Genomic DNA, 26,968 nt, shown 5'->3' on the forward strand with positions numbered 1-26,968 from the left:
ACTACGATAGTGTTTCCTCCTCACGCGTGGGTTTTCTCCAGTTTCTTCGTACATGTAAACATTAATTAGCCAATAACACCTTAATATATAGAGGAACGAAGAGCTTGGGCATTTGCTGGTGCCAGATCACCACGTGGCTGTCTTCCTGCTCGTCTGTGTGTCCTCACGCCTGAGTCATTCTCCGGGCGTGAGCGAAACTGAGCGGCAGCACGGTAATAAGTTCACATTATTATGCAGTCAGGGAGCTGTTATTTATGCACAGCTTCTACTCAAGGATAATAACAATTCTGTCAGCCATGCATTACCAGGATTTAACAAATTAAGACCACAATTTACCTCTTTGCTTGGGCAAACAGTGCCCTGCTTGGTATTTTACTCACTGCAACAGATATTTTTGATATGATTCTTTCGTCCACATGTCTGGGGTAATATGGCTGAGCACAGAGGAATTAAATCGAAATAATCTGAAACATAGACTAAATATAAATAGTAAAATAAAGTCAATCTATATATATAAAAGAGAAATTTGTGAATGTATGTTCAAAATGTTTAGCGTACTTCCCGACATGCAACAAACTTGAAATTTGCCATGTGGGTACTTTCCAGAATGTACACCATGCAAAAATTATGAAAATTACGCTTTTTTTTGGGGGGGGGGCGCAATAATACATATATTTAGCACGGCAAGTGAGCTGTGACGTCATATCTCTGTCATGTGGGTTACACCCACTTACGCATCCCCCCCCAACCCTCCGCGAGTAAAGTCCCATATACATGTTGCTGGCCTAAGGCGTTCTTCGCACAGCAATGGTTTGAGTCGTTTACTGCCGTATGCATCCTGAAAGTTGTCTGCAGCAAGCACGTGTATGTGTACCTATGGACATGCGCGCGTGTGTGGGGGGAGCGGTGGGTGTAGTGGTTAGCGCGCTGCGCCACGAACCCGGCGACCCGAGTTCGATTCCCGCTCACGGCCATAACCGGTGACGATTATTTGAACCGGTCCTGGGCCTCCCGTAGGTCGACTCAGCCTCAAACGAGTAACTGGTGTGGTGTATGAACATCGCCACTGGGGAGACAAAGGCGGCCTGGCGTGGTGAATCCAAGTCCCGGGCGAAGCCGGGTAGTAAAGCTAGTTTAATTTATGTCACACAAGGAAATCGTGTTATATCAACTCTTTATTTTACAGGACAAGCATCGTATGCATTTGTCGTATGCCCTGACTTGTTCCTTACCTTGCCCTCTTCACCTTACAAGAATATAAATTGTCATTTGGTGTTGAATTCTGTAAAAACCTCGTACTGCATTATCATAACGCCAGTCATTTACTTAACCAATGAAGCTTGACCAAGTCTCAATTTGCCTTCACTAGGGTTCTGCTTTAGATGTTTAAGTATTTTGCCCTTTATGTTTTATGGGCAAACACACGGTGCATTTTTATACTTGGGTTGTTTTACAACTGGGAAACTGGTAACCATCTTCAGAATCGATTACTGGTTCCTAAAGTCGTTAATCGGTAATTATTTGCAGTGGATATTAATAATAAATGTACTGATCGGCACACACAAACACACAAGCGTATAGTGGCCTCAGGACATTTGATCCTTACGGCGTACCCCGGGGTACCAAATAATATAAAATGACCGAGGCAATTAAATATTTTATTTCTGGGACACTATTTTTTCTGGGGTGTACTTAACTACGCGACTGGGGTACCAATCAATCCGAAATCAGTGCTACTCCGCGATGTTGAATCGCTTATCGAAAAATTCAACTTTGAATAGTGCATCGTGTACAGCTCGTCGAGATGAGTCGATTGCCGCACCGCCGACCATCAACAGACTAAGAATGACTGAATCACAGACATCGTGCGAGAGCCGGGGTACGATGGTACCACGAGGTACCGCCATAAGGTTATTTGACCGAATTTCTGTTTAAAGTTACAGGTGCAATCCTGCAATTGCTCACACCACTGCTGGTGGAAGAGCCTCCACTAGAGGGAGCTCTAGGGGGTATTTGGCCTACTCTTCGACACTAATCAAAAGTCTTGGAAGAGGCGGGTGTACCCATACTTTACTCCACCATGTATGTTGAACTTCTTTTGCACCGTATATAGCCAACTGCGCTAATCGGAGGTGTGTGTGCCGATTGACTGGTCAACCCGTTTCTATTGCAGGGTGAACAGAGGCTGGAGGGTGTTTAAAACACATTCCCTGTTTCAACTGTCATGTGTAGAAATCGAATTGAACCAGTGACCTCTGGGTTGCAACTTCAGTGTGCTAACCTCACACCCCAGGAACTCCCTTTATTTATCCATTAAAAATGAAAAGAAGTTGTGTGTTTATTGCTCCATATTGCTGTATGTGGAAAACCGGTAACTGTTTTTTCGCCAAAAATGTGTCCATTCGGTGATGAGTAATATGAAGAAAAACTTTACAAACCCTAGTTTCTGATTAAATTTGTCCCCACACAAGGCAAAACGGTGCTCACTATAGCATCCACTTGGTGATGTTTGACAATCTCACCACCTGGTGTTTTTTAGGCTATGGAATTTTGTTCAGAATACGCACATGTATTGTGAATCTGTCTAGACGTATTTCTATAAAAGTTAGCAGCAAGGTACACATGTTTGTCTAATACGGGAGGAAACCAGTTTGCCTCGGAAAACCCATATGGACAGCGGGATAATCCTCAAACTACAGGTACTGCTCTGTATGCCGAAAGGTAACCAACACAAACACGCGTACAGTCTCGCATACGAGAGCCTCCGATCTCTGCGTCTCAACGTCGCCACCGTCTGCCACCTCACTCCTGTGGAGGAAAAATAAGTGTAACCATGGATTCCACTGGTCCAGATAAGCATGGTTGGCTACGTACGGTGTGAAAGAAGTTCAACATACATATGCCAGCACCTTGAGATCTTGAGTTCTTAACGCAGAACCTATAGCCCATAATCCTATAGCCATTGGACCCACCCCATAGATCACAGCTACAGAAAATTACACAGACACATATATAAAACCCAAAACCTATATCCAATAGCACATATGACATCGGGGCCGTATGAGTGGGAGGCTGGGGAGGGAACCTCTTCTTTAGCGATAGCCGAAGAACACTTTCAAATCCCTTTGGGTATCGGCAACTACACACATTGGCACCTATCGTGGTCACTTCTGTCGCTACAAGAGGCCTTTATGCGCTAAAACTAGACGCTGTTGCCAAGTCTAAAAAATATCCTTGTAGTACCCGATAAGTGGAGCTAACATGTTGCTGCTGTGAAGGGTCTATATTGTTTGCAGGGCATTTCCAAATGGAAGGCCTCATGTGGCCACGGGCCATATGAAATTAAGTTGAGGCCATTTCCAGCCCTCAAACTGGATTAAGGGGAAAAGTAATCACATGTCGAAACGAGATAGGCGACATGAGGAGGCAGAAGCAGAAGACAAAGCCTAAGCAACAGTTCACAGCCCCAGCAGCAACATGAATAACAAAATGTCATCACTGTAAATCATGAAATAACAGCATTGTAGAGAGCTGCAAGGTTGGACACAAGATGAATATGCAAACAACATTCGCGTATAGGTTCACTAAACAATTAACTATACTTGGTGGGACACAAGTGTACAACAGCAGAATGTGCCAATGCACTTCTGGGCATTACAGAGGGATGCATTCTGGACTTGCTTATCCAACCAGTCTCAGCAGCAGGCTGCAACATGCATGACAATCTACATTGTCATGCATCTCACGTTACATCTGTTTTCACAGCGGGATATGTAACATACTAATGTGCATAAAGAAGAATGTTTCCTTTGCATACTACCTGCTATAACTTATGTATGGACACATTGAGAAAACGGAACAAAAGCTCAAAAGTCCACAGAGCAGCATGGAAGGATACGTGCTTATAGAATTACACTGACAGACAGGAGAACACATAGATCAAGATTCTAGATTTGAAGCTTTCGTGACTGCAAGGAATCATATTCTTAGGTTTTTTAGGTAAAGTCACGTAGGTAAAACATCAAAATTAATGAAAATAAAATAAAATAAAAACAAAAATCACGACGTTTCGGAGGCAACACAAGTCTCCGTCATCAGGTGGGACCGTCACAGCCAGATTAGCTGCATCAAGTGAGGCAATGATTCCAGATGTAATCCCTTAAAAGCGAGTTGAGGGGGGAGGAGAGGGAGGGGGGAGCTCATCAGAACATCAGAATATGGTAGCCAATGAATGGAACGTATCGGGAGGGAGGGGGGGGGCCCCCCCCCTCCCTCCCGATACGTTCCATTCATATTCTGATGAGCTCATCAGAATATGAATGGAACATCAGAATATGGTAGCCAATGAATGGAACGTATCGGGAGGGAGGGGGGGGCCCCCCCCCTCCCTCCCGATACGTTCCATTCATATTCTGATGAGCTCCCCCCTCCCTCTCCTCCCCCCTCAACTCGCTTTTAAGGGATTACATCTTGAATCATTGCCTCACTTGATGCAGCTAATCTGGCTGTGACGGTCCCACCTGATGACGGAGACTTGTGTTGCCTCCGAAACGTCGTGATTTTTGTTTTTATTTTATTTTATTTTCATTAATTTTGATGTTTTACCTACGTGACTTTACCGAAAAAACCTAAGAATACATAGATCAAGATATACGAACATTTATAGAAATGATATCAACAGTTTAGGAGAGTGAGCTTGGGCAAGAAAGATTGCTACAATCGATGATATCTGATGGACAAGAATGGTGACAGAATGGCAGCCAAAGACAGGAACATGCCCAAGAGGATGACCATTGTGATAAGTGAATACATCGTTAGGCATTACCGATTGCTTTGTACTCCTGGCTGCTGCTAGTACAACTCCATGTGCTGCTGCCAGGTGGCGTCGCTGTGCCGCCTTCACTGCTCAACCACACACAACAACAGCATCAACACAACAATCAGCATTAATGCTACCAACAACATAATCAACAACACTATACGACCTTGAACACCAATACCACTAACACTTCAACACAAACACTAACAACATTATCAACACCAACATTTACAATATAAAAATCAATAACAAGCAACAACAGCGTGACCATCAAATACATCAATCAAACCACATCACCTGGAATGCACATATTCTCATCAGATCTAAGAAGCTAATAAAGTTGGAGCCTGGATAATGCTTAGATGGGCAGCTAACTGGCATAACTGGCATTATAGGCTGTGGAACTGTGTAGTGGGCATCATCAGTGCAGCAAAGTCCACTGTTGTCCTATACTTTTATGTTCCCATATCAACACACTCTGCCTAACACAGACTAGCGTGGTGAAATATGGTAAAAAAAATCCCCATGACCCACAGTGTGAGGAGCCTCTCATCCAACAGTGGAGTGACCATAAATATTACAATCATTAACACTGTGTAGAGTCGTTCTTCTTGATGCCCTGTGGGAGTGTAGACTCAGACGGAGACCAGGGTTGAATATTCAGCGCTGCTGGCCGTTTATTCACGCCAACATCCGCACTCTTAGTTCCGTCGCGGGTACTCACTTCTCCCTGTCCCTGAGCCCTCTTTCCCGACTCTCTCGACCTTCGTCCAGGCTACCGCGTACCCTTCCACCCGTAGCCTCCTTTGTCTCTCCGGCTCAGGAGCCTTTCTACCTGCTACCTGGCTCCTCTCTCTCTCTCTCTCTCCCTGGCTCTCCTTTGTCTCTGACCCCTCCCCTTCCGTCCAGGTTCCCCTTGTATACCCTCAGCCCGGGCTCCTCCCTTGTACCTGGCTCTCCTCCTCCTACCTGGCTCCCCCACCAGCAGACGTCTCGCTCTGTCTACTGACCCCCCTCCTACCTGGCTCCCTCACTAGCAGATGTCTCAATCTGTCTACTGACCCTCCTCTCTCGCCCTTCTGGCACTCCCCTTTTTGCTTGGACCCCTTCCCGCGGTTTCCCCTCGTTGGGTCCCCGCAGTACTCCTCTACAACTGTAAAACAGCTGGGATTTACCAAAGTGTGAGGATGCCATCACCAGTGTGAATGCCAAGCTGGGTACATGGGGCGATGGCCCAGCAAGTTCGCCGTTTGTTGCAGAAGTTCACCCTGGCTAACATTTTGGCTGTAATATCCACAAGTACATGTTGTCTGATTCACAGTGGGCAAAATAAATGTCCACCGACATTGGAAATAGTAGGCCACTGGAGGGCAGCGTCATGGTGCAAATTTGAAAAAATTTCCACAAATTACTGCAATTGGATTGCACGTAGCAATAATTATATTATCACTCCCAACTGGCAGACAATGCCCGCTTGCAGGCCGGTGCTGAATCACCTTGTGCTGCATAGGGACAGCTTCCACTAGGGGTCTCCTTTGAATTTTTAGATGCAATGAAAGGCACTTGACTTGCTGAGGCAGTACACAAGCTCTATATAATGCACAGATTATGAACATCGTCCATGTGAGTTGACAAATACTTGTTTTGCAGGAGACCAAAGGAAAAAAGACAATGTTGTGAGTTAACGTGGGGGGACTGGCAGATGGTAAATTATTAATCATTAGCCTCATTCACAAGCATCCTTCAGACAGGCTGATTCTGACACCAATGGTACCAGCTCTCAGCAAGCTCCAGATCCTTTTATATCTCTTGTACCGGATTATTCAATCGCATGTTTTAGTCGAACTTTTCACTAGCCTGGGCCATGTTTCATATTCTTGGTTGCTTCGGTAAAGTCACATAGAAGGGAAATAATAAGATAATAAAAATAAAACATAATAAAATAAAATTCTCACGACGTTTCGGCCACAACGCAAGCAGCCGTCCTCAGGTAAAGAAACAGAGCTGTCGGAAAGACAGCGTCCCAATGAACACTGCTAAGCTTGGCAGCGTATTTTAAGCTGGAAAGCTTAAGCTGGAAATCTTAAGCTGTTTCGCAGTAGAGGCAAATGTTGCTATGTGTAATCTCAATTGGGCAATGTGCAAGTAATTGGCATGTTTGGCCAATACCACTTACATTGTATATTTTTTTTACCTATGGGAGGAAATCGAAGAACCCGAAGGAAATTCATGCAGAACAGGCGGAGAACAAACTCCATACACTCACTCTGTCAAAAGAAAGGTAGACACACAATCCAAAGAACTAAGGTAGAAGATACAAACTGGAAGGCGCCCGAGTCGGCAATCGAACCAAGGCCCTTCCTGCTGCGAGGCACGAGTGTCACCACCACCGCACCACCACCCTGCTGCCCCCACCTGCCTCACCTTTTTCTCGTACTTCCCTCCGCTGTGTCTCTGGAATGAGAAATCCATGAACCAACTCCGCCACCACCTCTTGGGCCTGATGTGGAGTCAGACTGCAGCACAGTTGACAACAACTCAATAAAAGACATCAGCAAACATGATCACAACCAACAACAGCCGGCAACAAGTGTGCTGTGGCCGCTGCACCTCTGCAGTGTCCGTGTTCTGCTTGTGCTGGCTCTGTGCTCTACCTGTGCTGTGTCTCTCGGCTCATCTCGTCGAGCTGCTCTGCCAAGATCTGCACCTCAAGCCGAGCCTGAGCCTCAGATGTCGACTCCATGGCATTGAGAAGCACAGACTCGAGGAACTCATCCACTGTGGCCTGGTGAACCCCAACCACCTAAAAACACAACCACCACAGAAAAGTAGAACAATCAACACCATAATTTCCCACGTAACTTTGTGCCATATTAACCAAAACTGCCTACAGTGGGGCACACACCAACTGATGTTTCCCCAGTGGCATCTGACCTGACCAAACCAATCTGTTGGCAACAATGGCAGAAGTTTGGTTATGCTCGAGGGGCCGCGTGTACATCTGTCAACAGATGATGACATTATTTGACTAAATTGTAATTTTTATGATATTTGAACAAGGCATCACCTTCAGAAAATCTATAAATGTGTACAGTGACAATGTGAACATCGTCAACAATATAAACAACATACCATCAACATTATCACAAACATTATCAACGGCAACTTGAAGATCAAGACAATGAATATCAAAGACAGCAATGCAAACATCATCGTCGTCATGCTCTTCCATTGGCTGCAGATTGCTCCTCCCTCCGGACTCGGGTGGCCTTGTCACAGAAAACACTTTGCTTTTGCCTAATGAGGTTCAATCATTCCACGGCTCTGTGAAAACCTTACCTTCACTAAGGCTCATGCATCCACACTCCTCTTACAGTGGAACATCATAAGGAGAGTGATCACCGACACCCCCTTAAGACCCTGATAATTGGTACATTCTTGACATTTATTAGAGAAGACAGTTAACATTTTTTTATTGATGTAGGACCCTATATAAATAGCTTAGAATTTAGAGACTGCCCCCCCCCCGCCCCGTTTGGGAGTTTTTAGACCCGCCTGTGCTCTCTAACGAATGCAGGCGGTTGCAGTGGCGCCCCACCTGCTTGAAGACCTCATCGTGCTCGCGCCGCGCTCGCTCTTCATGCTGCCGCCGGCCGCCCTCGGTGGCCTCGCGACGCCGCCGCCGCCGCTCGGCCAGGAGGCACGCGGCATGAAGCCGCCGCTCCACCTGCAGCCGCTCCAGCTCCTGCGCCGTGTGCAGCAGTAGATGGGAGAGAGCGGAGCCCTCGCAGGCGGACAGCACGCTGCTGCGTTCCTCCACCTGCAACAAGGCAAGAGGCTCTTGCTTAGCGGTCTCACAAACCCCGGAGGATGGCAATCCGATGGTACGATTGTCACACCACATTGAGGATCAGTGTGCCTAATGTCGTGTCTGACTACGAGTGGGGCATGTATTCGAGCGGCATGAAATGAGAGATGCGTTATTTCGGTATGTTATCATTATTCATAATTGGGGATAATTCGGCACGGCTGCGCTTTCTGCATATATACAGTATTAGTAATTCGCCACGAGCTGAATTTCCGTACCAAATGGTCCAATTTCAGCACACACGTGGAGCGACATCGCGCGCCACAACCAAAACAGTTACTCAGTCTAGTGTCGGCGCACGTGGTGAGCGTTTGTGCAGATCTGTTGCTTTGGACTTTATAGTCCTCATTACAGTAAGTACACACTAAGTGTATTAAGCCCCCCTCCACAACTTATGTCACCTACCACATGGAACCTACCAAATCCTCCTTCTTCACCTGCAGTGCTGGTTACTGATGTAATGAGTTCAACTGAGTCGCAGACGTACACTTGGAGGCAACACATTTATTTAACACCATCACACGGGGTAACTGCCCCTTAACAGAATAACAACCTAATGTGGTGACCACCAGGCAAAGTACACTAATGACAACGTGACTAGCTACTACGGACCAGGACCACAGCTCGGGTCCAGGTCCACGTGTTGGAGACTCGGTAGAACGTAGACGAAGGTTTCTTCAGGATGAACAACAACGCCGGCCCCTCTGGGGGACCCGGCTTATATTCTCTGCAGCGTGGCTGGCTCCGCCCTTGGCCACGACCACCTTCCAGAATCCTCGAGCAGGATCTGGATCCCAACCACATGACCACCCCTAGCCCCCATTTTGTAGACCTAACCGGTCACGTATCCTCTCGGGTCAACCCGAGTGCCATGGCCTTTAGTAACCCCTTTCCTACGGCCGGCACTCCCACACCCTGTCCTGTAGGGCTGACACTGCACACCAAGCGTGATGCCATCCAGCGCTATCAATCAGCGATGACCGAGCCCCTCTAGGGCCGGTACTACACCCACACCACGTGGTGTCCGCAATGTCACTACACCGCACGCCGTGCCCCTCTAGGGCAGGTACTACACCCACACCACGTGGTGTCCGCGATGTCGTTACACTGCACGCCGTGCCTCTCTAGGGCTGGCACTACACAGTGACATCCCGCGATGTCACTGCACTGATGGTAAGTGTTACTTTTTTGGAAACTAATTTTTGATAAACAAATTGGGAAAATGTTTTGTATTGGGGCAGGAGGAGTACCATTGTACATAATTCGGAATGTTGGATAATTCGACAAGGGGGTTTATTGTGATGGGACCAGGTGACTTGGCTCTCTGCAGCAGCAATGCATACATTGTATGTATAACTTCTTTTGCACCATACATAGCCAACCATGCTCATCAGAGTAAACCCAGTCACCAATGACTGCACTTAATTTGGCAACATTCAAACGCTGAGAATTAAAATATCAGTTTTGCTGTCATGTCACGAACCTCACTCTCATATGCAAAAAGAGTGGCAAGTGCTGCCCTATGTGTGTGGATCAGAGGTCGCTTGAAGGGATCTCAGATTTGTTCAAACACCGGATCTATTTTCCCCATAAGAATGAATGGAAATAGCATTAATTGGTTCCCCACCCAAGGATGCTCCTATTATGGGCCATTTTTACACAACGTTTACAATATTAAAATACAGTACAGTATATAAAAGCATACAAAAAACAAGAAACACAGTTATAATTAATATAATAAATGAAATCGAATTTCACTTTACCTGTAGTAAGGAGAGTGGATGGCTTGAGTGGAAGGTGGTGAGGAGGGGAGGAGGAGGTGTCGGTGTTGCTTGGAAGGAGAGTCCCCCTCCATAAAAACGTTGGGTAACTGCCCTTCTTTCTTTTCTTTGCTTTTTTTCTAGCACTAACTTTGATTCACTTGAGGGCCTTTTTACTAAAAACTGATGAAGATGTTGTGCGGGTCTGCACTGGGCGAGAGCTACGTGTAAACTAGGTCGTTCGCCTTTGTCTCGGTTGCCCTGGCTACGCATCTCGGCCCAAACCGGTTCTTTCCAGTTGTTCGACCTCCGAATTCTTGTTTGACGTCCAGGGCAAAAAATGGTCGAAAATCTTGTTCGATCACCGAATTGTTCGAGTTCTGGGGCGTTCGATCTCCGAGGTTCTACTGTATACCTACCATGTGTATAGTTGGAATATGTGGGTCTCTGAGTATGTGACATTGTAAGTACCTGACTCTCCAAGTACATCTTTTCATAAGTTAGTGGTTCATAGTGTGCTGCAAGTCACGTGGGTACCTGATTCTGGTGCACCGCGTGCTGTCTCTGCAATGCAAGTGTGGCCTGCTTGGTGGCTCGCAATGCTGCCTGCTCTGCTGCCTGCAGCGCGTGTGTGCTGCGAACCTCCCGGATCAGCTCCAGCCTCAACTCCTTCTGCTCAAACATCTGCACCAAGAGATGAAGACACAGGGACTCAGGGATACAGACACATGTTTCAAATCCACATCCAAAGTGTTCGTGCTGAGGCTGCAACAATGCCCGTTTGATTCCACACTTGTAGAAACAGTGCCCATACTGTCATGATCATGCTGTCCTCGTACAAGAAACAACCTCAGTTCACATGGGCCAAGATCATAAGCAGTTGTGATCTATTTGGGGTACTGTGATAAAGAGACCTGGGCAGTGATATTACCTGGCTTCCTCAACTACTAAATAACTAAATAAACAGCATGCAACAACTTGTACAGAAGTACAAGGCAGCATAGAGCAAGGTGCAATTTGGGGCATGACTTTTAAATACTTCTGAAAAGCTGCTGCTGAGGAAAAATGACAGAAGGAAACGCCTCAAATTTTGCAGGTTTTTGCCAACACGTTTCAACAGTCAGACTGCGCAAGACATAGCAGTCTTCATCAGGGGTGTCTATATTACTCTCCATTACATCACCTGTCATTTTAAATGTATCGGTGGCTATAGGTTTAATCACTGGCCTCTTAAAACCTGTTCAGGTGACATCCACCGAGGTACGCTGACTCAGAGTGGTAAAACAATCTTAGATATGGTGACAAGATGTCAGTGACAAGATATCCATGTTGAAATTGTCATTATTAGGTGTCTGAGCTTGTAGTGTGGCAAGGTGAAGGTATTAGTTGAGATTTCCATGAATGTGGGGTGTGCTCAGATATTAGTAATGAAAGCCAGTGTTGAGTTGTCACCATGTGTGATGAGGTGTCAGTGAGTATGTGGTGTGTGATAAGTGTATGCGATGTCACAGGGTATCTGTTACATATTTCAGTGGGCAGGTTGCACCACTGCCACGCACCTCATTCTGAGTGGACCGCCCACGCAGAAGTTTTTGCAGAAAAATGGCGGCCAGTTCCCTCTTATCCTCCTCCTACAGGTATGGGAGCAACGCATGGGGAGGAAGCATGATCCAAACACTCAGCATTGTATAGTTATTGATCGTGTCAAGGACCAGAGCAGATTTAAAATATTTGCAGATTTTTTCGAACACAGTTGCTGAGCACAAACCCATATGCCTAAAATGTCAAGTAGCCAACAACAAACACCACCGTCAAAGTTGTACAAAATATCGATAAAGAATTAACACGTTTTCTGAAATGAACAAGGTAATAATGTCTTTGGAAAAGAGACAATGGGAGGGAATTCCAAAGTGGAGCAGTGTTAGCAAAGAAGCATAAATAAATATGATGGGACCTGCAGTGAGGTGAGTAGGTAGGTGAGCTGGTAAGTGAGTGACTGAGTGGGTAGTTGGGCAAGTGAGTTGTTGTGACCTGCACTGTGGTGGTGAACACAGTGCAGATGAAACAAAACATTCAGTCTGGTTGCCCGAGTCCTCAACATGCTTGAACCCTTTAATGATGGGAGGATGTGGAAAATGGGGTTCCACATTCTTCACCTGCTTCATAACCCATACCACCAATCATGCTGGCAGCAGTCAATAGTTTAACTTACATAAACCCGTAGACTGTAGAATGCCTTCTCGGTATCAGTCATGGGATATTGTAATAAATGGGAATAGGCCCACCAATTTATTTTGGCTATCTGTTACATCTCCTTCATTATGCACGGTTTATGGTGAGGCTTAGTGGGTTACTTAGGACAGTTTAAGCAGCTTCACAAGCTAGTCATAAACCTCACCTATCAAGCAGCGGATGCCAGTCACAGCTGCAAACCATCAGAGACATTATCTCTGGTGAATACACAAAAACTAGATTTGAACGAGAAAGAGTGAAAAACGGTGTAGGCTTGGATCATTAAGCGTTATCAGTCACATCTGAGTTTATGTTAGAAACAGGGTTTAGTTGATTCAAGGAGATAATGAATGAACATATTACTCTTCATACCCTAGATGCAGAAATAACTATAAAAACTATGATTGGAAGTGGAAGCCTTCCTGTTTGCTACAGCAGAGCAATTAACTTCATTTTTCAACAGAGAATAACATGAGAAGTAGAAATATATATAACCACTGGCAGAGTCAGTGGGGGGGGGTGGCACGTGCCCCCCCAATGATCCAATCGAAATCCCTAATTTCGATCGGATCATTGGGGTTTATTAGTAATAAATTGACATTTTGCGGCCCCCACCATCACTGTGTAGCATACTATTACGTGCCAGGGACTCCATGAGATGATATGACAATAGTCTGAGTCCATAATTGTCAATAAGTAACAGCAAAGCAGTTATAAGTGACTCACAAAATTGTGCGCAGTTGCGTATACAGTACACGACTTCCCTGAAGGCATCAACACCTTCAGCTAGCGCGATGCCGATCACACGACGCGGTTCGAGTTCGACGCTCAATCGATGGCTGCGCCATCGCCGCACACACGTCAAATAAAAAGCAAGGGACAAGTACTTACTTACTAACAGCGCCTATCATTTTTCATTGCTGGATGGGGTTGCCCCCCCTATCTGAAAACCCTGGCTCCGCCATTGTATATAACCAGAGTTAACTGTGCAAGTACGTCAGCGCATCTACAGGAATGGCCAGCCTACTGGCCTCAACAGTGTCCCCAGATAAGATGTGAACCGACACGAGAAAACTCCACATTATACACCTGCTGATAAGGGCAGCCTCCAAAGGTAGTACAATGGGTTCATGCCTCTGTACTATCAGGTGGCTGGCCTGCAGGAAAAAGATTCACTAGGGCACCCTGATATCTGGTAGAGCTATGAGAGGGCATGCTGACTACAACTGGAGCAGAAAAATACTGGATCAAGTACCAGCCAGCAACCTCAACCAGGTACAAACACTGGGCAGATGCCCTTCACAAGACCTACAATGTGTAAGTATGTACTGATGCGCTCACCCGACTAAGTTTAGATTATGTTAATAGGTGTGTACAAGGTACTGTATGTGTGCAATTGTTGTGTCCCAGTGTGTTTAAGTGTTTATAGGTATGCACCTGGCTGGGTATGTGATGTGCAGTTGTTGTGGTAGGTATGGATAGGTGTGTATTGGTATATATGGGTCTGTATAGATATGTCTCTTACACATGCCCAGCCAGTGCATGCCTAAGCAGCTTCTGTTTGGCCACATAGAGAGGGCTAAACAGGCCAAACATGGGCTGGAGAAGAGATGGACTGAAAAGGTACGGGGGGATGTGGAGCTGAGTGAACTAGCCGAAGACTGGTACCAGCGTTGTCAAGATGGCCTCTGTAGAGGAGGCTCGTGAAGGACGCTGCTGGGCAGTTGGAGGCAGTCGCCTTCCAACAACAACTCAGGCCAGAGGAGCGATGCTCACAACAACGAGCGGAGTGCCCGGTGGCTAAAATGCAGCAAGTTGGCACAGTAGGAAGTACAGCTGGTGCATCTACCAGTCATCTCAGTCAGCCAATCCATGGCACCTGGGTCTGTCCCGTGACCTCCTGTCAGTGAGCCTTCGACACTTCACGTGGCCTCAAAGTGCACCTGGCCTGGCACAGGCGCCATGGTGACGTCACTGTCACTTAGTGGCGAATGGCGAGTATTGGTATTGATCTCACAAACAGCACTTACCACTATAGTCTATGAGGCTAAGCAAAGGATCTTTGTCTTTGTACCTGACTGGATGTGTGAGTGGTTGGTGTGGGAGGCCTTGGTTCTGGTTTCTCTACTTGCTCCAGGAAACGCAGGGGCGGTGACACCTGCATCTCACGACGCTCCCTCAAGGCCTGAAACAGAAATCCAGTAGACACACGCACACAACACTGGAACCCCAGGCATAAGAGACAATGAGACATGCGTAAGATGCGTAAGGCATGAGACACACGAGAGATAAAAGAGACATAAGAGACAAATTCAGATGGTCACTGGACTCCGTTATGGTGTGACACAGGGACAGGAGACCTGAAAGAGACAACAACATGTGGCAAAGTGAGAAATGAGCAAACGCGATACAAGACATTGTTGTGTAGCAGGGAGAGTCTGGGAAAGTCGGGCAAATGGTGAAAGCAGCGCGAGTCAGGGAGACCATGGCACCTTGTAGGCCTCATCCATCATAGCCATCTGACGGGCAGCCCGCGGCTCCATCTTCGGCTGAGACACACGGACGTTGAACAAGGATGCTGGGAGACACGACTCCAGCTCCAGAAGACCTGGCAGAGACACAAAAGATATAGAGAGACAGAATCAGGCGACTATGGAGACACACGGATGGTGGGATGCACAATTCCATTTCCACCACGCTTGACAGACACGATGGTGACACATTGACACATGGGAGCCCAATGGGACATGAGAGGGTATAGAGACTGAGACATTTAGAACACAAAATATGGTATGGCTTGGTGTAGTGTGGTACAGTATAGTTGGATTTCGATTTAAAGCTCTCGTGACTGCAGGGATTCATCTTCTTGGTTCTTTCGGTAAAGTCACGTCGAAGGGAAGTAATAAAATAATAAAAATAAAACATAATAAAATAATTCTGGTGTAGCATAGTAAGTTGTAGCATACAATGTCTTGGCATGGTGTAGTAAAATAATAATAATAATAATAATAATTTAGACTTGTACAGCACCACACAGTTTTTCCAGGAGAAAACGACTCGGGGGTGCAAAGAACCACGGGCTTAGAGAAGGCAGCCACGCAGTGAGCTGGCACTACCAATAATTGCCCTAGCTGTGTGGCCCTCTAGAATTCAAGATTTTTCAGCTAATTAATGAGTGTTTATACATGAGGAATTAATCCAGAACACCCAGAGAAAATATATGCTTGCTAGGGGAGCAACAATCCATACATATGGAAACAGATGGAGATTAATCCACTGGCTGTACCGCCGTCTCTTTAAATTCCAAGGTATGGTGACCTCGAAGCCCACAGAATGCTTAACGACATTTGTGGAGATCCACCAACCCTCTCCTCCAGTGTTGGATGACAGGTGTGCGCCACCTCTGCCCGGTACAGTCTAGCATGGTGTGGTGCAGTGTGGTGCAGTGTGGTGTTGCGTGGCATGTGGGCTACCATGGTAGGAGTTGAGCAGCTGGGGCTGAACCTGCCTCCCTTGTTTCTCCGTGGGATGCCCGTGCTTGGTCTTGGTGAACTGTCCCAGCCGAGTGAGGGGAGCGAACGCCCGTGACGCAGGGTCAGTGTAATCGTGAATAACGTCGCGGCTCGGCGCGGCTCCTTCCACCACTCGCACCCAACGCGCCACAAGCTTGCGCACCGCTGTACCCACCACGCAGCCACACCATACGCGAGTAATGAGGAAATAGTTACAAAAAGTCCAAGTGATTTCCTGCTCAAAGGAGCATTGGGGCAGTGCTCATCTTCTGTTGACAGCCCTGAGCCAGTGGTACAAAATTCCACATTCCTGAAGCAGCGATGAGTCTATCCATAGACTGATCACCACTGAGTCATCTGGCAAGACCGCTGAGCCACCTGGCTAGGCAGTAGGAGAGTAAATGGTTAGTGAAGATGACGAGTAGTGAGTCGGTGAGTACGTAAGTGGCATCTAAGTAGCGATTGAATGATGGCCTAGAGATTATTAAATGAGTGGTTATTGAGTGCATAGTGAGTGGTAATTGAGTGGTTAGTAGATAAGTGCTGTGTGAAAGAGCGGATGAGTGAAAGGTATGTATGGGTTAGCTTTTCATTGGATGTATAAATGAGTGGGTGAGTGAGTGGTGAGCTAAAAAGTGTTGGTGAACTTATAATAAATGTGTAGAGGTTCACACCAGGGAGATGGAGGCTTTTTAGAGGCAACATGTTTATTAACAATCAAGCCCCAGACACGAAGGGGTATATCTGCCCCTTCACCAGCTCACCTAGGGAGGTATCCCCTCCGGCTAACTAACTCTAGCACACACTGGGTGGCGACCCCAGACCAGACCCTGGCTCGGGTTCAGGTCTCGTAGTCGGGCAGGTCTTCTCTCGGTGACGACTTGAGTCTTGATTCTTGCTACAGCCGCCCGACCTGTTCAGAGCTCCGGCTTCTATTGCCCGTCGCGAGGCTCACTCCGCCCCTAGCCACGCCCACCTTCTCGAGCCTTCCAGAAGGACCTGGTCCTGGTCCCGTGTTCCCCCAGCCCCCTCCTTGGGTGCCCCCGGGCTGGTACCTCCGGTCACCAGGCCTCCGGGTTCACACAGAGTGCCATGAACGTGAAGTGCAATGTCATCCATCCTCGATTGGCGATCTCAGCTGGCCACCGCTAGGGCCGGTACTGCATCCGCAGTGCAGGCTGTCCAGAGTGTGCATGCCGTAGAATCGTAGATCGTGCCTCACACAGCCCGGCTCACACATCATGCAGTGGCATCCCACGATGCCACTACAAATGGTTGAGTAAACAGTTCCATTCCTCTCCACCCCATGACCGGTCCTTTCCTCACTGCCTCCCCACCACCTCCGGACATTCTCCAACCAATCTTCTTCTTCTTTTGTATGGCTGATGTAGATGCAGAGCAACAACTACAATTTCACATTGAGGTGGTCAAGCCAGACAACCGCGTCAGCAGCAGCGGATTGTATCTCTGTGATGTGTCCACTTTAATTGACATGACTAGCACCAATTCCATCTTAAAAATCCCTTCTCCATCCTTGATTGCATCCCCACCACGCCCATCCTTCAATGCCACTCCCATCACTGATAACCACTCACATCACTGATAACCACTCCCATCACTGATAACCACTCACATCACACATCAGTGCATCTATACCCCCTGGTTCTGTCCCTCTTACCCTCAACACAGCTGCTGTTACCCCGATCATGAACACACCTCATGGACTCTCATTTATAATAACAAATATGACACCCGATCCAATTATTTCCTTGGAAAAATCTTCAAAAGTGAAATTATTTCCCACCACTCTAGGCATATCACCCTTTCACAACCTACATGATCCAGAACAACCTGGATTCCATCCTGGTAATTCTTCTGTAATCACGAATTACTACTGATAGGGGCTCTCTCTTCATTCTTCTCCCTGAGTTCCACAGCCTTTGCTACTATTGATAGTTCTCACCTGGTTAAACAAAATAAACTTAAAACCTGAAAACTACTGCCTCTGCAGTATAAAATTCACACACTTTGGCTGTCCACACAGCAGACCCAACTCTTTTTTTTTAAATCCAGTCCTTCTCAATACTCTGCCTATGACTGACCGTGTTAATCTATCCAAATGTATATCAGTGTAATCTAACACTCCACCTCAAACAAAAAGAAGAAGAATGTGCAAGTCTTGATTTTTTTGCAGTGTCTTGAGAGGTGCTTGCATTTAAGAGGTTCTGTAAAATAAACCTGAAATCCACCACGATGAGGAGAATAGATGGTGAGTGGCAAGTAAGTGTGGATGTGCAAGGGCGCATCAGTGGATGAGTGATGAATTGTATTGAGGTTCACACGTGCGAGTACATGAGTGAGGGATGGCGCTGCTGGCCGTGTGGGCGAGGGTTCTCACAGCGCAGGTGTTGTCTGCGGATCACGTCCTGCGCCTCGCGTCTCAGCTCCTCCTCGGCGCGTCTCTTCACATCCACTTGAGCGGCAATCGCATTGGCCCGGCCATGCTCACGGCGCCACAACAACTCCTCCAACACCCGCACACGCTCCTCCTGCAGGCTGCATGTGACAAGGGCCAGCGGTGGAGCATTCGCCACTTGTTGCAGAGGTTCGTGATTCAATTCTGATGCCCGCCCTAGTAGTTGCTGAGATCTATAAACCATAAAATACTGCGCACTCTCTGCTTCACGGTGTACATTAAAGATCCAGTGATGTAATTCGCAAGAGTAGGCCATTGTGTGCCAGCACCATGGTCCACATTTTCCAAATTATAAAATTACCTGCAAATGAATCAATTGGGATTACACGTAGCAATCATCACCTCCTACTGGCAGATTAACGTCAGATTGCAGGCCAGGTTTTGAGTCACCTTGTGCCCACAGAGTTGCCACTTGTGGTGCCCTTTCAAATGTTTGATATGATGCAAGTTGCTTATTACATATAAAGCGCTCTGAGACACCTCGGCGTTCAGGGCACTGTATCAAAAATGAATTAATCATCATTATTAACCACAAAGCAAACACAACTCTGCATTGCTCTGCTGTTTCCCATGTACCCCTCATGCGGCACATCTCTCTGCATGTTCCCATTTCACTCCACGTGCTCCTGCGTGTTTCCGTGTCCCACATATGTATCCATGTGCCTCCATTTCTCGTATTCAGATTCAGCCTTCCTGAAACCCCATGTGCCTGTATCTCATATGAGTGTCCGTTTCCCTGAAGATTCTGCGTGTGTCGAGGTGTCTCCGCGTGTCTCGGTCTCTCACAGGTGGATCTCCCGCTCTCTGAACGCCCACTCTCTTCGCTCGGCCTCCTCCATGAGTCGCCTTCGTTGGTCTCTCCGCTCCGCATCATGTAAGGACGGCAGAGACTCCTCCCACGCTCGCCGAGCCCGAAGCCGCTCGATCATTTCCACCTCCGCCAACCCCGCCGGCAGACCTCGCTCTGTGAACACCACGGCCATTACACACACGGTGCAGGGTGGTGTGCGTGTTGGGTGATGTACCACGGTGAGCAGTATTGTAGAGCACGTGGTGCGATGCGTAGCGTTGTGTGGTGTGGTGGGGTCTCGTGTGAGATGGTATGTTGCGTGGCGGGGTGTGGTGTGTAGAATTGTATTGTGTGGTGTATGCATGTAATACAGTGTGCTGGGTCGAGCAGTGTGGGCCTGTGTTCTCACCGTGTGTCAGGGCGGTTAATGTGAGGATCTCTGGCATTGGCACTCCGGGTGGGACGATGTAGGGAGGAGAGAACGGCTCTGTTTGAGTCTCGCTGTCCCTGAAATCTGTCTGAACAGACACGGAACGTACGGCAGGGATTCCGGCCACGCCATGCTCCTCGCCCACCACCCTACAACCCACGGAGGGTAGCACAAGGAAGGGACATGGGGGAAAGCCACAGGGAAAGTAGTGCAGAAAAATAACATAAGATGCATTCTAAGTAAAGCAAATTGGGGAAAAGCCGATAGAGCCATGGATAATATAACTTATGTTTAGTCATAAACAAGAGGAATTTCACCATATTCATAAAATACATTCCAAGAGTTAATGCTAATGATCCATGCTGACATTATTGACAATTACACTGCAGATGTTCATGCCCAGCCTTTTAAGCACTACCAAAAATCTCACCACATTTTCAATAAACAATGCATTAGAAAAATAAAATGTCATAGGTTTGTTTATGGCAGTGGCCTCTCTTTAGAGTAGAAGGATAACATTTAGATTTTAATTGTCACCAGCCATGCATGCAAACGTCTGCTGTGTCCTTACTGCTCAGGTTGAACCTGCCTGGATTATTACCAACAAATGCCAGCCTTTCCCCAATACCATTACTCACAGGACGCTAGTGCTATACAATGGTGCCTTGATTCAGCACTGTGGAGGCAGTGAGGGACAGTGGATCACACAAATGTCGTGAAACACCTTTCCCATGGGCATCGCGTTTACCATACCCTGGCTTGCCGGGAAATGTAAGTACAGCAAGTAACCGAAAGAACCAAGAATATGAATCCCTGCAGTCACGAAAGCTTTAAATCGAAATTTACAGCAACTAAATTAATCTTCATCTGTTTCCATCTATATGGCGATAGAAGTGTTGCTCCCCTCGCACACTTGGGTTTCTCCGGGTACTCCAATATAGGACCCAGAACACATATCATCAGACACGGCTTCCTCCCACGTGTAAATTAATTTTGTTAGCCAAACATCTCAAAATAGGCCACAGAGCTTGGGAAATTGTTGGCGCTGGCTCTTGCTGCCTTCCCGCTTATTTGTAGTTTCCCGTGCCTCTGAATCAAGTGCGCATTACAAATGTGTGTATTATTCTCAAGGCACACACAAGCACACTACACACTTACCATACACACAGAACTCACCGGGGTTGCTGCAGGATGAGCTCTACGGGATGTGACAGCAGGAAGGGAATATGAGGCCTGAAAACAACACAACACCACGTTAACACTATAACTCACACCTCAACACACAAATACATTGCGCATGTACGTGTGTGTATTTTGCTGTGATCCTCACCGCTGAAAGAATCGATATCGGCTCCGCCCCCTCACTTCCTCATTGCCGCACATAGTCTCTCTCCCTGGCCTGCAGGCCCAGAATTCACACCACCAGAATCCGGCAGGTATTACAATATCGCACATCACATGACTTCTGTTCTATTCCAATGGCATCAAAGAAACTCACCCACTACTGAGTTAAAAAGTTTCACTAGCTGGACATAACATATAAGAGGAAAACCATATTTGGCAAGTTTCACTGGCGCAGGAACATGCCGTTATACTCAGGGAAAACATGCTGTGACCCGGGGCCACAGCAAGATTCCCGACTCGGGCGCATTTCTGTATGGAGTTTGTATGTACTCCCCCTGTTGTGCAAGAGATTCTTCTGGGTTCTCTGGTTTTACCTCCTTCACTATTAATACCATATGGTGTCAATCTCAGTTAAAATTTCCAAATACGGGAGACCCTTGAATATCGCGGGTTTATCATTAATGGTTTCAACCTATCACAGGCAACCTTTCTAAACAACAATTTAGTTATCGCGGGGTTTAGTTTTGGCTTTTTGCAGTTATACACAAGTATCACTCCAGAAGCTTTTAGAGTGATGGTGTTGGGTGGCTGATACCATGGTGTGGGGCGGGCGAGGGACGCGAGGCAAGTCAGTCGCACCTCAACCTTTTCCGTGTAAGCATCTCGCAGACAAGACAAAGATTCCTCGCATAGCCTTAACAAACTGTTGGGTCAAGTGCTGTTAGCGAGCACCTATGAAGGCCGGAATTGTACACGACGGGATGGATGGCCAGCACCACGCCCGACTGCCTTTGTCTCCCTCGTGGCGATGTTTACACACCACACCAGGTACTCATTTGAGGCCGAGTCGACCTGGATGAGGCCCAGAACCGGTTCATATAATAATCATCACTAGTGTTGGCCATGAGTGGGAATCGAACTCGGATCGCCGGCTTCATAGCGAAGCGCGCTAACCACTACACTACCGCTCCCCACTCGTGGATAACCACACACACACCCCTATTTTGTTCACCATCATCATCGGTAAGTACAGTATTTATACTGGTAGGAACCTCCTGGTTACACCAGTCCACAGGGGATTATTTTGTCCGTCCGTCCTGCATCCAAAAATGGGAGGGGTGGGGCTGGGTGGAGAGGGGAGGGGAGGGTGGGGAGGGGCTGGGTGGGGAGGCTTTGGGTGGGGAGGGTGGGGAGGGGCTGGGTGGGGAGGGTGGGGCTGGGTGGGGGGGTGAGGCTGGGTGGGGAGGGGCTGGCCACCCTGTGGTGCCCTTATAAAACTTAACGTTTAACCTACTCATGCCGGCTTGTGCCCGCCCTCACAGTCGGCCATATTTGCGGAACACACCACGCCGCCGTTGACCCTGGCCAACGTTCCTACCAGCCCCCTCCGCAGGAATGTGTTTCAGTCGTTATACTATTTACTGTCGAGGAATGTTTTAGCATAGAGTTTTTACATGTTTATTTCATTTTTTTTATTTAGTACTGTACAGTACTTATTTAAATCTCGAAAGATCATTTTTGGTGCCCGTGTACCTAACCCCATTATTTAGTTAAGGCATTAGTATTTGATTATTGTGGTTTTGGCGTTCGTGGCACTTTCCAAGAACGTAACCCCTGCAATATCCAAGGGTCTCCTCTATTTGAAAATTACCTGCAAATCACTCACTTGGCAATCGTCGCTCCCTAATGGTAGACTAATGCCCATAGCTAAGCCGGGTACTGAGTCACCTTGTCCTATACTGGAACAGCTTCCAATAGGGGCTCTGCACTCTGAGACGTTTCGTTATGTGATAGAGCACAACTGACATGCAAGTTCATTCATGCATATCCCTCATGCTATGTCATCCGTAAGATCTCTCACCGATGTGCCGTCATAAGGAGAGCAGGCTGCGGGATACGGGCCTCCAGACGAAGTGAGTATGCAGGCCGGTGCGGCAGGGAGCTGAACATAGTGGCATAGTGTGGCACCTTCACCTACAGGCAGCAGTGAGGACATACTGACATAGTGACGCAGTTTGATGTGTGAGTGTAAGTGAGTTAGGGTATGTTAATATTCAGGGGTTAATGATGTTAACACAGCCAGGAGTGGCTGAAAGACAGACAAGCACAATGTGTGATAATTTTCATGGTTAATGTTTATACTAGCAAGTGTCAGTGACTTCGTGTATGGGTGAGTGAGTTCGTATTGCTTTCTGAACGTTGATATCTCACTAGTGTCTGCATTGTTGTCTGAGCCACGAGTCGCACACGAGCCTGGTCCCTCTCGCTGGAGAGTGTGTAAACAGGGTCTGTGAAGAAAAGCAACAATATCAATGTCACCAGCAATAACATGATGGCCCCATGGCATCGCCCTCCCTCGTGGTCTTGCGATGCCAGAATCCATCTCACTTCAACACGTGAACGGATGGCATCGCTCCTTCTCCAGCTTACATCCGCAGGTGTGTTTTCCACCTTTATCTTCCACTCCATTGTTAGTTTCGATGACTAGCCATCATCCTTTCTAACGATGAGCTCTGCCCAAGCCCATTTACTTCCCAGTTATGTCTCTGATTTGTATTTTCTCCCTGGTTCATGTGTTATGCTTTCTATTGCCCAGTGTTGCTCAATTCAAGGTCTATTTGTTGCACGCAAAATCCCGTGATAGTTGTGGTGTCTACTGCCCGCAACATCCACAAACATTTAATGTAGGGGTGGAGATGCAGCCGGCAGCCGGCAGTCGGCCAGGACATGCATATTGTTGACAATAGTAATACTGTATATGATGAATACTTGTTTATAAATAGCATATAAATGTCAAAGCAAATGTTTAGACAGGATGCCATTCCAATACCCCAGAGGTGTGGACTCGAGTCATGTGACTTGGACTCGAGTCAGACTCGAGTCATGAATTTGATGACTTGCGACTCGACTTGGACTTGCATAACAATGACTTTGTCCCACCTATGAGATGTGGACTCGAGTCATGTGACTTGGACTCGAGTCAGACTCGAGTCATGAATTTGATGACTTGCGACTCGACTTGGACTTGCATAACAATGACTTTGTCCCACCTCTGCAATACCCCATACAGACCAGCCGCCACTGGGCGAGTGGTGTGGTGTCTGCAGGGTTGTTAAAGGGCAACGCGTGGTCAGAACCGATTACCGGTTAGAAGGTGCAAGCCCTGACAATGTCACGTTCGCGCCACTGCCGCAGCCTCCAATCGAGGACGCTCTCAGGCTTTAGAATTTGGTCGACTCTTTTGTAAGTACGATGTACGATGTACTTACAAAAAATATCACAGATTACCTGCTGGATCTCCTCACTGTTTCGAAGAACAAATGTGACCTAAGGTCTTCGCTCATTTACCAGCTTCACATTCCTTATTGCCGTACAAATTCTGGAGGAAGGGTCTTTGCTATTGCTGCCCCCAGGGTCTGGAATGCTAAACTGCAACTTGGATCACTACCTGTGGGATCTTCACTCAAAACTGCTCTAGAGGAGTTGTCCACCCCAATGCTATTCAGAATGACGTGAAATCAAATGTATCGTACCAGATGACCGCTGAAAAGTACGATCTTGAGTTTTTATTATAGTGTGCTGATCTTTAAAGGTGTATTGGAAATGTTTGATACTGCTACTGATACTCCTGCTGTTATGGAGTGACTCATGCAGCCACCTATGGCTGCAAAGTTTGGTCGTACATGTTATGTATCTCGTTTATAATTAAATTTGAATCACAGTTCCTATGATCACTGTTACATTGTGTTTATAGATTTATTTATGTGATTTTGAAAACTTTTGGTTTAGCCATGTTTGTTTGTTGGTAGTACAGAGTTAGCCTGATAACTTTAATCTAAATTGTCTTATGGTTGTTATTGTTTGACTTGCAACCCACTGAAATTTTTGCACACAGCGTTGAAATGCGGTGTTTTTTTCTGGAAGACTGATATTTTTTCCTGGATGTTTCTGTTGCGTGTAGTCACTTTAAGATGTTTCTTGTTCATGTTTTTGTTTGTTGCTGTTGCACCCGAGTCAAGAGCCGCATGGCTCACACTCACAGGGTTATCTATTCAGTACTGTATATATAAAAACTAGCTTTACTACCCGGCTTCGCCCGGGACTTTGATTCACCACGCCCGGCCGCCTTTGTCTCCCCAGTGGCATGTTCACACACCACACCAGTTATTCGTTTGAGGCTGAGTCGACCTAGGGGAGGCCCAGGACCGGTTCAAATAATCGTCACGGGTGGTGGCCGTGAGCGGGAATCGAACTCGGGTCGCCGGGTTCGTAGCGCAGCGCGCGAATCGCTGCGCAGTCGCTGCCCCCCCCACACACACAGGATAAAGACAAAGATTCCCCGTGTAGCCTGGGAGACTGTAGGGGGCAAGTGCTGTTAGCGAGCACCTATGAAGGCCGGCACGGCACACGAGGGGGTGGGTGGCCAGCACCACGCCCGGCCGCCTTTGTCTCCCCAGTGGCGATGTTCACACACCACAAGCAGTACGCGCGGTTTTCGCAGGCTTTCATTCGATAATTACCGGTAATGCAAAACACAACTCAAACAACCCTAGTTGGGAGTGTACTTCTCTGGCCTGTGTTGTGAATAAGGTTAATTGCTCGAACCGTCTACGGTATACGTGGTCCTTGCTAAGGGCACAGTGCTAGTGACGAGTGAGGTTTGTGTTGGAGGCAACAGCAGGGGCCGTGGCGCTTGCGGGAGGAGGAGGAGGAGGGGGGGACGCGGCTCTCACCGTAGGCGAAGTCAAAACTCCTGGCCGCTGCTGGGGGAGCTCGGACCGCCATGACCCCCCCCGCTCCCCAGAGCCACGGGAAGTAGAGAGAGCAGGGGGAGAGTCACGGGGAGAGTCACAGGGAGAGTCACGGGGAGTGGGGGGGGGGGAGAGTCACGGGGAGTGGGGGGGGGAAGAGTCACGGGGAGTAGAGAGAGAGTCACGGGGAGCAGGGGGAGTCACGGGGAGAGTCTCAGGGAGTCACGGGGAGTAGGGGGGGGGAGCCACGGGGAGTAGGCGAGAGAGTCACGGGGAGCGTCACGGGGACCAGGGGGAGAGTCACGGGGAGTGGGGGGAGAGCCACGGGGAGTGGGGGAGAGTCACGAGGAGTAGAGAGAGTCACGGGGACCAGGGGGAGAGTCACGAGGAGTAGAGAGTCACGGGGAGTGGGGGGAGAGTCACGGGGAGTGGGGGGAGAGTCACGGGGAGTGGGGGAGAGTCACGGGGAGTGGGGGGAGAGCCACGGGGAGTAGAGAGAGAAAGTCACGGGGACCAGGGGGAGAGTCACGGGGAGTAGAGAGAGTCACGGGGAGCAGGGGGAGTCACGGGGAGAGTCTCAGGGAGTCACGGGGAGTAGGGGGGGGGGGAGAGCCACGGGGAGTAGGCGAGAGAGTCACGGGGAGCGTCACGGGGACCAGGGGGAGAGTCACGAGGAGTAGAGTCACGGGGAGTGGGGGGGGAGTCACGGGGAGTGGGGGGAGAGTCACGGGGAGTGGGGGGAGAGTCACGGGGAGTGGGGGGAGAGTCACGGGGAGTAGAGAGAGTCACGGGGACCAGGGGGAGAGTCACGGGGAGAGTCGCAGGACGTCGCAATGTATCGCCTCCAACGCTCTGCGCGTCCGTCGCCAGGGTTACGCATCACGTGACGCCTGAGTCACGTGACGCGCATATTGCGCAAGACCGACGCTCGATTCGCATGGAGGGGGCGGGGTTGGGAAGGGGGCAGGTGGCGAGTCTCGTCTGGG

At 48.0% G+C, this 26,968-nt stretch overlaps 1 protein-coding gene across 1 annotated transcript; it reads right to left on the reverse strand.

Annotated features, from left to right (window-relative positions):
- Positions 1-1,162: 1,162 nt before the first annotated feature.
- On the reverse strand, positions 1,163-26,968 carry CFAP91 (cilia and flagella associated protein 91). The gene is made up of 18 exons (XM_078609857.1): positions 25,965-26,968; positions 23,443-23,519; positions 23,093-23,205; positions 21,218-21,286; positions 21,064-21,120; positions 19,867-20,036; positions 19,454-19,631; positions 18,590-18,747; positions 16,153-16,356; positions 15,172-15,287; positions 14,754-14,864; positions 12,007-12,078; positions 10,985-11,131; positions 8,418-8,639; positions 7,474-7,622; positions 7,244-7,335; positions 4,826-4,902; positions 1,163-2,808 (listed from the first exon to the last, which is right to left on the reverse strand). The coding sequence occupies exons 1-18, from the start codon at positions 26,014-26,016 to the stop codon at positions 2,803-2,805; spliced, it is 2,070 nt and encodes a 689-aa protein (XP_078465983.1). The 5' UTR covers positions 26,017-26,968; the 3' UTR covers positions 1,163-2,802.

This window comes from Lampetra planeri, chromosome 33 (assembly GCF_965212315.1).
Source record: "Lampetra planeri chromosome 33, kcLamPlan1.2.h2, whole genome shotgun sequence".
Taxonomy (NCBI): Eukaryota; Metazoa; Chordata; class Hyperoartia; order Petromyzontiformes; family Petromyzontidae; genus Lampetra; species Lampetra planeri.